Below are 12,821 nucleotides of genomic sequence, written 5' to 3'. Positions count from 1 at the left end.
CAGATAACCGCCTCAAAATAAAACCTTATAGGCAAATGATGCATCGGACTGCTATTTTCATTATGTCCATGCAAATATATCGCGTTCAAGCGCTGTGTGTAGGGGGGGGGGGTTCTGTTGTGGCTTGGCATTTATGAAATGGAAAATGAAAGTCATTTTTATTCCGTCTAAAATCGTTCAAGTGCACGTTGTAATTATGATTTCTGAACAAGTAGCCTAGAATGTCTTATTAAATTTACTAGGGTCATGCAGATGTTGCCCGGACACCTTCTGGAAGAGTCCAGTCAAGTAACATCATTAAAAATTCATGAGCCACAATTTCACCAGATTCCTTAATTCACCAACTGATTAGTGCAAAATATCTGCCTGTCAGCAAATAAGTTACTTAATGTCAAGTAATGTCATTAATATTCATGAGCAAAGCAGACACCTTAGTAGTACATCTTCAATTAAAAAACAATGTGAGGTAGTTTATGTGCACCTCATAGAACGTTAGTTATAAAGTTTGATTATAATATTTTCATATGTATTTGAATGTTCATGAATGTGAATTTTAATACTAATGAGAATTATATGCTTCATAGAACTTTATATTAATTTTCATTTGTCTTTAACAATATAATTTAGTTATTTGGTCAGTTAAAGCTGCACATATTTAAGATAAAAAAGGCTGATCAGCAGCAAAGTATGTATATACTTTTGTCAACTTTGTTTTTTTCTGTAGTCATCGTTAATCATTCAAAAGTTTGGGATCGGTAAGATTTTTTTAAAATGTTTTTGAAATAAGCCAATTGTGCTCACCAAGACTGCATTTACTTGATAAAAATACAGTAAAAGTATTAATACTCTTAATAGCATTTATTCCTGTGATCGAAGCTGAATTATCCATCATTACTCCAGTCTTCAGTGTCACATGATTCTTCAGAAATCAGTCTAATATTCTGATATTGCTGCTCAAAAAACATATCTTATTATTATCAATGTTGAAATCAATGGGGTTTTTTTTTCAGGAATCTTTGATGAAGTCCAAAAGAACATTATTTATTTAAAATAGAAATAAATCTTTTGTAACATTATAGATGTCTTTACAGTCAATTGTGATCAATTTATTGCATCCTTGCTGAATAAAATTTTTAACCCCTACATTTTTAACTGTGCCTCATGAAAATAAATGTTACTGTAGAGCCCTATATTTGTTTATTCACATAACAATGTCACTCATAAATTGCTCCTTAATTGCAAATTGTACATTGATAATCTGATATTTGAATAGACAATTCATTATATGCTGTAACTGATCTTACCGCTATAATACAGGCACATTGTCTTCCTACATATTCCAACATCTACTTTCAACTCCCCAGTGAAGTAGAAAGTTTGCATAAGATAAAAGCATGCAAATAGAGACGCATGCAGCTCGAGTCCACTGCTGTTCTGTGGCCCTCACTTCCGAAAATAGCATTCCTAATACATGCCAACTTCAAGATTTAAAATTCAAATGCAGTTATGATATGAGCGGCAGCCTCAACAGATCTACACAAAGGCTCTGAGTGTAATGCCATTTATATGATTTTACGCCTGCAGCATTCGTCCATCCATATGTTCTGCATTCAGGATTCTTTAAAATCACTTTTCATCTTTCATACACACAGTGGGTCTGAGTGCTGACAGCGTGAAAAAATGCTGCGTCAAAAAAACTTTTCACTTTGGACATGGAGAAAAAGAGGCAAGACGAATGTGGATACATATTAAAGCAAATTATTCTTTGCCAACAGTCAGTCTGGAGGCAGGAAAGACACTTAACTGCAAAAATCAATAGCTATTTATTCTCTCCTTGGACTCCAAACACAGCGAGTAAATAATCCTGTCCCTTTGCACTGCCGTCCCGATAGAGGACCAACACGGCTCTCTCTCTCTCTCTCCCTCACTGAGTTTATAAGCAGACCCTCCTGACCCCCTGATCACTTCCACTTTGGACAGATTTCCACTGTCAATCTGTCTCTATCCGTCTCCACCAGAGGACAGCACAGGAAAAACATTAGCGCTGAACCCAATATACAATCCCCTTGTTTTTGGATTCCAGCCACATCTGATGGACCACCCTGATCCGACCTTTACTTTTACTTCACCTGTTTTTCTGTTCAGGGTCTATAGTGGGCTTGATTTTCCCCTGATAGAATCTGCTTTTGGGAAGGTACTACAAACCTCAAATGGCTTTCACAACAAAATATGATTGTTATGAGAAGTGCACACAGTATTATCCCATCTTAAAATTGCAGCAAGCTATATTTTTTGGTATATTGCACATTACATGTCCCTTCTGCCTGACAGATATCACTGAAATAGCCGTCCTGAGACATCGGTCTCTATAACAGCCCTGTAAAAAGCAAAAAAGAGTTGCTGTTTTTTTGTGTTAGTCATCCAAAATTAATACGTTTCCGTATTTTTATCAAATTAAGCCCCAAATTCCATCACAATTTTCGAAACACTAAAAGCCATAAAAAGTAATAGTCATATCAGTACACAAACCCTGCTTTGTTATTATAAGCAGGGCTTGACATCAACACCCGCCAAATGTGTGTGTATTCCAGCATTGTTGTGTAAAGCAGTCACTTCTAGCCACTCTGGTGGGTTGAATTATATATAATACTTTACTTTAGAAAGATGACAATCTCTTTATTTTAGTTTTAAGTCTATTAGTTAAATCTGTTTACTTTAGAAATCTTGTATTAAATCCCAACAGTGACAGTTCAAAAATGGCAAAAACGCTTCTTGTGTGTTTTGCCCGAAGTTTGCGTGCCTGTAACTCAAGAAGTATAAAAGATATATTGATATCCTTTTAGATTCTAATTCTTAACAAACATTTATTTTGGCATCTTAATTTTTATGGCACATTATGGTTAATTTCCAGAGATATGTGGATCTCAATGTGGCTCCATCATATGCAGAGTTTCACTTTTGTGAAATTGTTGAATTTTACCCATTTCCTATATCTACACCAACGCATTTAAATATCATCAACCTCTGTTCACGTAAACGTTTTAATTTGTTTTTGTTTGATTTTTGTCAGGAAGGTACATACATATGGCACAAAATTGTATAGCATAACAACTGAACATCTTTGAAATTTCAGTAAGTAGCATTTTTTAACAATGGCACTTAAATATTTGAACTACATGTTGTTGCAACCATGTATGAAGGAATGAAAATGCATATTTTTATATTAAAGGGAACTTCGAGAATTAGTATGGGCTGCTATTGGTGCTTGTGCTAAAGGCATGAAGGATGTATCAACTCGACAACTGGTCAAGGAGAGTTGAGTTGTTGATTCTTGAGTCCGCAACCAGCCAAAACAACAACACCCATGTAACCGACTCCAGTCGAACACCTTAGCAAATGCACAACAACAGCCTGGTAACAACTGAGGTCCAGCATATTGTAGCAGTGAGGTTTGAATGGTCAAGCGCCACTCACATATCTTCTGAAAATTTTAAAACCTTTCCTTTCTTTTTTTGTCAGAGTGAGCAATAAACATGAAAGATTCCAAGCATGAAAGCTGTTCTTTTATCTATGTACAGACTAAGAGCAAGACAGCAACATATACCGTAGGATGCAGTGACCAATCAGACCAGAGAGTGTCTCTCAGCTTCCATAAGCAACTTCATGCAGACAGTAGAAAGACAGGACAGGACAAAATGTAAAAGGAAGTGTTGTATTTAGAAACTAGAGCTTGTTTAAAAAGAGAAAAGATACAACCTACTGTGGGGAAATGTCTCAAATATAGATGGTGTTCAAGTAATGTAGCTCCTTCGTGTTAGTGTTAATGCTCCTAAATTATGGAATTCACTACCTCTTCGTAATATCTCATCTGTGTCTACATTCAAGACTCAGCTAAAAACATATCTATTTAACATGCATTTTGGATAATGTGACTACACGTCCTTATGTGATTGTAATGTGTTTGCGGGTGTGTAAATGTATTGTAATGTACAATCTAAAGCGACCTTGAGCTACGGAAAGGCGCTATATCAATAAAACTTCTTCCTTCAACTTCTTGTAACACCTGCTCTGTTCTCAGAACCATCAGAAGAGGACCTGACAGAAGACAGCGACTAGGCTACATTTCTGAATCCTGAGACAGCACATTCACAAATACCTCTTACAAAACATGTAATAAAAATTATGCCAAATCCTTATTCTGTTTCAGAAAATCTATGGATTTTTATTAAAAAAATCCAACAATTCAGGCCCATCAGAGGCTTCATATGACCTTTCTCCACACATCATTCATTTTCTTCTGTGAAGCACAAAATAAAAAGTGCTGATATTTACACTGGCAAGCAAAAGAACACAAACACATTTACACTGCCTAAGCACCACAAAAGTGGCATATCAAGACATGCAAGACATATCGTGACACAACACTAGAGTTTCAATAAAACTCTAACTAAAACTATTAAGGATCGATTTCATAAATAAAGCTGAAATGAAATATAAATGGTTAACAAAAAAACTTAAACTTAAAAAAACTAACTAAAATTAGAAATGTTGCCTTGGCAACTAACTAAAATAAAGTAAGCTGATTAGCTGAAGTACAAATGACACTAAATTAACAGTGTGAAAGATAACTTCAATTTAGGTCCGTTTCCAGTACAAAGCTATTGTATTCCTTCAGAATATTTATAGAATATTATGTACAAGTCATATGGACTATTTTTATGATACTTTTATGTAGCTTTTTTTTGTAATTTATGACAGTATAAACCATCATCGACTTTCATTGTATGGACAAAAGCAGCTCAGACATTAGAACATTTCGTTTTGCATTTCACAGATAGAGTTGAGTAAATGATCATGACATGATCTATAACCATTGGGCTCTTGCGAGACACCTAACCCTAAAATAATTGCTTGAGTAAAAGCTAAAATGTCAAATATGTCAAAAGTAATTAATTATGTTGCAGACTGTCATAAGAGCATCCAGTTCAGATCGGTATTCTAAATAGAAACATTTGTATGGAGTGCAGCACTTGAACAATAAATAGATGCAAGATATTGTATGCTCACTATAAGAATATTGCATCCAATTCCAGCCATTTGAAATCTTTTCTAATTAAAAAACATCCAGATCCATTCATACAAGACAGATTTTGGTGGTGCTGAACATGCTCTACCCTGGCGGGACGAGTCAGTTCTCCTCACAGCTCAGTCAATATAAAAACAAGCTTACGTGACATGACTATTGGCACAGATATTGTTCCAATAGCAGGAGATGCTGTGCCTGAGGGTGGAGGCGTGCTGCTTGATTCATGCTCATTCTGCCAGACAAGCGCCAGTCAGTTCACTCAAACCAAATCCCTGTCTCGCGGGGATCAGCGAGCCCCGTACCGAGACACTCGAAAAGACACAATCAATACGTCTTCTTCAGAGCCCAGCAGTCCAAAGGCAGACTCAGGCTGAGAAGCTCTAACGATTTATTTCAGATTCAACATTGATATCATTTTTCACAGATAATCTAGGCAGGCACAGGGAAGTGGAATATGACGCCTCGGAAAATTATGCAAGACACCTAAAAAGGACTGAAGATTTCTGCTTTGAGAAAACATCTGCTGAAAGATGCATGAGAGAAAGTTGTACCGGAAAATATGGTACAATCGAATTCTATATAGGCCCTGGTTTCACAGACAGGGTTTAGATTAAAGGGATGGTTCACCCAAAAATTTAAATTTTGTCATTCACTCATTATCATTTACATATTTTTACTCACTCTCATGTCGTTCCAAACCCGTAAGTATCTTCAGAAAGGAAATGAAGATCTTTTTGCTGAAATCTAAGAGCTTTCCTTCCCTCCATTGACAGCTACGCAACTGACACTTTGACGCTTCAAAAAGTTAATTAAGATATTGTAAAACGAATTCATATAAATTGAGCGGTTTAGTCCAAATTGTCTGAAGAGACTTGATCGCTTTATATGATGAACAGATTGAATTTAGGCTTTCATTCACATATAAACATTGATCAGCGAACAAAAACAGAAGCTCACCCGAACCTGCTTGACGTGCAAGAACAATACTCCTGCTGAAGCTCAAACGTGCGGCGTAACACGAGAATGAACCTCATTGGTTCTTGCTGAAGCTCAAACGTGCTGCATAACATGAGAATGAATCTCATTGGTTCTTGCTGAAGCTCAAAGATGCTCAAGGATGAACCTCATTGGTACTTGCTGAAGCTCAAAGATGCTGGGTAACACGAGAATTAACCTCATTGGTTCTTGCAGAAGCTCAAACATGCTGCGTAACACAAGAATGAATCTCATTGGTTCTTGCTGAAGCTCAAACGTGTTGCGTAACATGAGGATGAATCTCATTGGTTCTTGCTGAAGCTCAAACGTGCTGCGTAACACGAGAATGAATCTCATTGGTACTTGCTGAAGCTCAAAGATGCTGGGTAACACGAGAATGAACCTCATTGGTTCTTGCTGAAGCTCAAATATGCTGCGTAACACGAGAATGAACCTCATTGGTTCTTGCTGAAGCTCAAACGTGCTGCGTAACACGAGAATGAACCTCATTGGTTCTTGATGAATCTCAAACGTGCTGCGTAACACAAGAAAGAATCTCATTGGTTCTTGCTGAAGCTCAAACGTGCTGCGTAACACGAGAATGACTTTCATTGGTTGTTGCTGAAGCTCAAACGTGCTGCGTAACACGAGAATGAACCTCATTGGTTCTTGCTGAAGCTAAAAGATGCTGCGTAACACGAGAATGAACCTCATTGGTTCTTGATGAAGCTCAAACGTGCTGCGTAACACGAGAATGAATCTCATTGGTTCTTGCTGAAGCTTAAAGATGCTGCGTAACACGAGAATGAACCTCATTGGTTCTTGATGAAGCTCAAACGTGCTGCGTAACACGAGAATGAATCTCATTGGTTCTTGCTGAAGCTCAAGCGTGCTGCGTAACACGAGAATGAACCTCATTGGTTCTTGCTGAAGCTCAAAGATGCTGCGTAACACGTGAATGAACCTCATTGGTTCTTGCTGAAGCTCAAAGATGCCGCGTAACACGAGAATGAATCTCATTGGTTCTTGCTGAAGCTCAAACGTGCTGCGTAACACGAGAATGAACCTCATTGGTTCTTGCTGAAGCTCAAAGGTGCTGCGTAACACGAGAATTAACCTCATTGGTTCTTGCTGAAGCTCAAAGATGCTGCGTAACACGTGAACGAACCTCATTGGTTCTTGCTGAAGCTCAAAGATGCCGCGTAACACGAGAATGAATCTCATTGGTTCTTGCTGAAGCTCAAACGTGCTGCGTAACACGAGAATGAACCTCATTGGTTCTTGCTAAAGCTCAAACGTACTGTGTAACACGAGTATGAACCTCATTGGTTTTCACACATCAAACGAACATGCTTGTGCTACTGTATACCACAACTGATGTGTGAGTTGATGAATGTTTATTTGTGAATAAAAGCCTAAGTGAATTAGCCTGACAAGTAGGGGTGTAAATCGGAGCCTACATGACGATTCGATACGATACCGACTTCTTAAAGGAGAACTCCGGTCAATTTTTAAGTTGATCTTGATCGTTATACCTTTGTGAGTACTGTCTATAGAAAAATAAACGAACCGGATTGGTGCTTGCAACACGGAGCTTTTCCCGCAAATGCCCAGAGCTCCCACTCAGCTAAAACGGCAGTTATGGGGGCATATACATAAAGAGTGTCTTTGTGCCTCTTAACATACACAAAATGCAATTAAAATGTATGTCCAAGCGGTTCGAGTGCAACCGAACTCAGCGCACCTCCTCCAGGCAGTCTCGGATTTGGTACTCCAGTGCGCACCCGGGTCCGCATGACAGACAGCGTTTACATAATTAGCGATTTTTCATGCGAACCGTGCCCGTTCCGTTCCGAGTTGGTGTGAAAGCACCCTAGACTTTTCAAGTAAGCTGTTGAAGTAGCCTTTTGTACACGTTAGCGCCTGTTTGTTTACGTTAGTAACTGCTAGCTTGGAATTCGCCGACTGTGCATTCACACTGGCAGTTTAGTCCAGTGACTAACTAATGTTAGCCCAGTGCATAACAACAATCGTTTGTTCGCATATGAGCTAATGCTGAAAATAGACAGGCGGCAAAACAAACACATTAATCATACTCTTGCGGACGCATCGAATCATCAGCTGTATAATCGATGCATCGATACGAATCGATTAATATTTACACTCCTACTGACGAGTCAGACCCACATCAAGATGTTGGGTCTGGGAACGCACCATTGGCAGGGCTCAATCCGAGGGGTGGGATAAACGGTTGTCTTTCAAATTCCCACTGCAAGCAATAGGATAGCCCTACAACCAAACCAGATGAATGAAGAAGGTGACGTAGTCAGAACGAAGGACTTCAGTGCCGTTCTTTATTCTTTTTTCAAAGAAAAGCTTAACTCCAAGTCTTCTTTGGTCCAGGTCAAATTTGGACTAAACCAGTCAATTCATATGGATTAGTTTTACAATATCTTTATTACTTTTTTAAAGCATCAAAATGCCAGTTGTGTAACTGTCAATGAAGGGAAAGAAAGCTTTCAGATTTCATCAAAAATATCTTCATTTGTGTTCAAAATGGCTGTTCACAAAACTGATTTGATTTCTGTAAAGAAATAATCAGATATTATGCTAAGTAAAAAAAAATAAAGCATGCTTATTAACAGAATAAAATAATTATTAAAAAAAACCTATAGGCCTATTGATGAACAACAAACATGAATCTTAGATAAGTAAATAATGGTATTCTATATAAGAAGTCTCTGCAAATATGATTTCCTCCAAACAAGTATTAAATGCATTCATATGAGCATTCATGTCTTCATGCCACACAGGAAAGTTTTCTTAAACCGCATACAGCTCTCTCTCAAAGGTCTGACAGCTCTCTGTAACTCAATAGTTTGACACAAATTATTGTATTCTCTTTGTATGTGGGTTTCAAACATCTACTTCTAAAGCTCTTTTTTTAAATTATGTCCTCTAAATCCAAATTTTAGAATCATAAATTTTAACAGCTGTTGGGTAAACATGGTGCACACAATAAAATCACACCGACATATACTCAGTCAACTACACAAGGTGGATTTTTAACTAAATGGCTGAACTGTGTTCTTTATATAAATATCAGGTACCATATACTGACACATTTTTGTTGGAGCAATTGTTATTTAAATGCTATAAATGTATAAAATTTATTAATCACATTATAGATAAAAACAAATATTGGATATTTATGTATGTTACTTTATCATTTTTGCTGTTTCTTGAATTTTTGTAGCCTATTTCATAAATATTTTAAGGTGTCTGCAAATAAATGCTGACTTCCAAAACTAACCCTGTTGTCAACACTCTCCTTTACATTTCTTTGAATTCGCGAAATTTTAAGTAAGTTATAACCTAGTGTAAAGTGTAATGCTTTACACTGAGATGCATTTTACAACATTGTATATGATTATGCCTCACATCTCTTTATTAAACAATTATGTTGTGTTATGCTGATTATTTTAAGAGCGCAGTGAGCTGTCATGTGAAAGTAGCCTAATGTCAAATGACACAACATCACCGGTCTGAAATCTGTTTCAAATGGAAATAAAGGCATAGTTATTATAGCCTACGGACAGCCATAGGTAGCTGTTAATAAATATTGGCTTACCGATCATGCTGTGATATCTGTTACAACCTAGATTCACTCCAGTGTGTGACTTTCGTGTTTGTTGACATGACGCATGTGCTAACAGAGCAAAACAACAGCACGGCATCATGGGAAATGTAGTCCACGAGAGCCCGCTGTACAGCGGAGGGAAACCCAATTAGCGTAGGAGATGACGAATGACACGTTCTCTGAATTTCTCTAAATTTAATTCAGCTACAACATGATTAGTTCAAATTCAGGTGGGTCTGACGGGTAACAGTGCTAAAGACGTGAGCTGTGGAAAAACTACATTTCCTGGTTCGATTAACGTCAGAGGAAGTTATTGGAGCAGCGTGTTCGTTATTCCAGTGTGATGGTGATGATCAGAGCAGGTGCATGTAAAGTCAGGTAACAAAAATATGGAACGATTCTGTATATAAAATCATGAAATTGCCAGTAATTGAGTAGATTTTTTTTTTACAAACTGTCACAAAATGTTATTTATTCACCTCATGAGATTTAGTTTATTTAAGGTTCCCAATCTTTTTCAAAATGTGTCTAAATACAGTTTAAAACCATGATTTGTTTTATAGTTTTTTATTTTCTAGCTGCTAACATACAATTAAATACAAATTTACAAAGTAAATACGTTAAATACTGATAAAAGTGTTATAGATTTTGCCTACACTACATCATTTTTCCCATTAATTAAAGCAAAAAGAAGTTTGACAATACTGTGTTAAAAAATGAGAATAGATAGATATGGATAGATATGTACTTGTCTTCCTGCCAAGCTGATGACCGACTCCAAATTGTGTCACTTCTTATAGATTGTATTATCAAATGTTTAATTAATGAGCGGGGATTATGCAATAACACAGTTGCAGGCAGAATGTGGGACAGAGATAAAAAAAAAAATGTTGTAATTATTATTATTATTATTATTATTTACCCATTATTAATTTATTGTATTCTAACAAAATAATTTTTCTGCAGGTATAGCATATACTGCAGGTATTTCATCAGGCCCTATATTAATTCCAGATGTTATACCAGTGCCAGATTGTTTTTGGAGGGCTTATAAAAGTGTGAAATGGACTTCTGTTTTGTTCTTTCACCTGTTTCCCGTCACCAGGCAATACTGACCTGGGAATAATCCTGTATCTCTTTACTTTTTACTATTTGTAACCGAGTTTCAAAATAAATGTATCTGAACAGTCAATAAAAATAACTTGTTGGTCAGAAAAGTTTTAATGACTAAAAGACTTTGTTCTTCTCGAACAATTGTGAGTTGTGAAATAAAAGTACCTCTACTAGTTTTATGTTATCTTGTGGTCTTACTTTTGAGATGTTTACAATTTACATAATATTATAAAGCCAGCTGAATTGGGTGCACAATCCCTTGGGTGCACAATCCCAATCCCATTTGGATCAATATCCAAGAAAATCTGTACAGTTTAGTGGTTACGTAAATCTGCGAGCCCAAATTAGACTGTTTCATGGAAATTGTGAAGTTAAATATTGACCTTTTGAAGTTCTCATACTGTAACATTGTTGTGTATTTGCTGAAATTGTACGAGTGGCTTTTGGTTTACTTGGTCTTTCACTCTAAAATGCAGTGCATATTTTGATTTGCACTGTCAATGCATTATTCAGTTCAAAGACAGAGCCATTTAACTCTTCCAAATAGGATTTGGTCGGTCCCAAAATTGCTTGCCCTGTTTGAAGATCTATCTTACGAAGATGTTTGTTGTGTACACTTTAATAAATGCAAGAACCTGTTAAATCTGGAAGAGCAGCAAATGATTTAAACCTCATTAATATTCAAATTGAAAAGACATCAATGTTATGTTTTCTACATCTCTACAAATATGATGTGGCATATAACAACCTTACTCGCATAGTAAAATGACTGACTAAACAGGATTCAATTTGCATATTAATGAGCTAGATGACAGATTATAATATTTTTCCTTTTCCCTCAAGGGACATAATCCTTTTTAGATGTTTCATTTTCCAGGAATAGCTGATTACTTAAATAAAAAATAAATAAATAAAAAAACAGATACTTAAAGAACAATATAAGTTAATTTGATCTTGTGTTCATCAGGTAAGCATATTAGACTATCTGAGATAGCTAACAGTAGCACTTCTGAGGAAACAATCATGAATCTTTTCAGTTTGTAGCCTATTGCATGTGAATGATTATTGCTGCCTTTAAGTCATGTTGGATTAATTGCATTTATAATTGAGACTGTACAATTTGTACCAATTTGTACAACAAATTGCTCCGATTTGTGGGCTTTGCTCAACAAAACTACATTTCTTATAATTTCGGGTGCAGAAAATTATAAAATACATTGATAGAGCATCAATTTCACACCTGAAGAACATCATTTTTTGCACTAGTGCTAAAAAAACAACCTTTCTTTGTCGGTAAGTTTAAGAGAAAATGCCCAATTTTTTTTTTTTTTTCCTGGACAAAATTACTAATGACGTAATTGCGATTTCTGAACTCGGAAATAACTTCCCAAAAGTATTTGAATGCCTATTTTTTCAGGTTCCACAGCATTCATGTTTAAATATGAAGGCATTTCTTCTAAATGCTGGTTTTGTGTGGAACAATTGCACTTCTCAGAACTTCTGTTATATACTATGCCTGTCAATTGAAAATTTTACATACATTTGCCCAATGAGGACTGTCGGACAGAAAGCTGTTGATGTCAAATCTTATTTAAATGACAGAGTTCAGGAAAGAAAAAAAAATTATAATAAATAAGCTGGAAACATTTAACAACTTTTTTGCTCTCTTTTGTACCTCCATTGGCCATGATTTCTCACAACTGCCATCAGTCTGTTTAGCTCCAGTTCTCATAGTGACACTACTATAGAAAACAGATTAGAATCTTTATTTATTGCCTCACGGCCAGAGCCTGCAGAATTTGTTTCCGTCACTTTCACGCAATGTCACCATAGAACAGCACATGAACTTATTACAAGGACAATTCCCCTGGAGCAACCTGGGGTTAAGTGCCTTTCTCAAGGGCACAATACTGATGGCTCATGGCTCACTCGTAGCAGGGATTGAAGCGGCCTAAACCACTACTACACACCACATACACACTTACATGTGCTGCAAGACTTTAATCA

The 12,821-nt window shown here is 36.5% G+C and overlaps 1 protein-coding gene across 1 annotated transcript in view; it reads right to left on the bottom strand.

Moving 5' to 3' along the window:
- prkn (parkin RBR E3 ubiquitin protein ligase) overlaps positions 1-9,734 on the bottom strand; it is a 182,119-nt gene extending 172,385 nt beyond the window's left edge. Inside the window, exon 1 of the mRNA XM_077247072.1 lies at positions 9,693-9,734. Coding sequence (XP_077103187.1) covers positions 9,693-9,699 — 7 coding nt within the window. The 5' untranslated portion in view covers positions 9,700-9,734. The remainder of the gene's footprint in view (positions 1-9,692) is intronic.
- Positions 9,735-12,821: the final 3,087 nt, after the last annotated feature.

This window comes from Siphateles boraxobius, unplaced genomic scaffold (genome assembly GCF_051911475.1).
Source record: "Siphateles boraxobius isolate OS27281-9 unplaced genomic scaffold, OSU_SipBor_1 104, whole genome shotgun sequence".
Lineage (NCBI taxonomy): Eukaryota > Metazoa > Chordata > Actinopteri > Cypriniformes > Leuciscidae > Siphateles > Siphateles boraxobius.
Note: the sequence above shows the minus strand (reverse complement) of the source record. Positions and strands in the feature narration are given on the sequence as shown.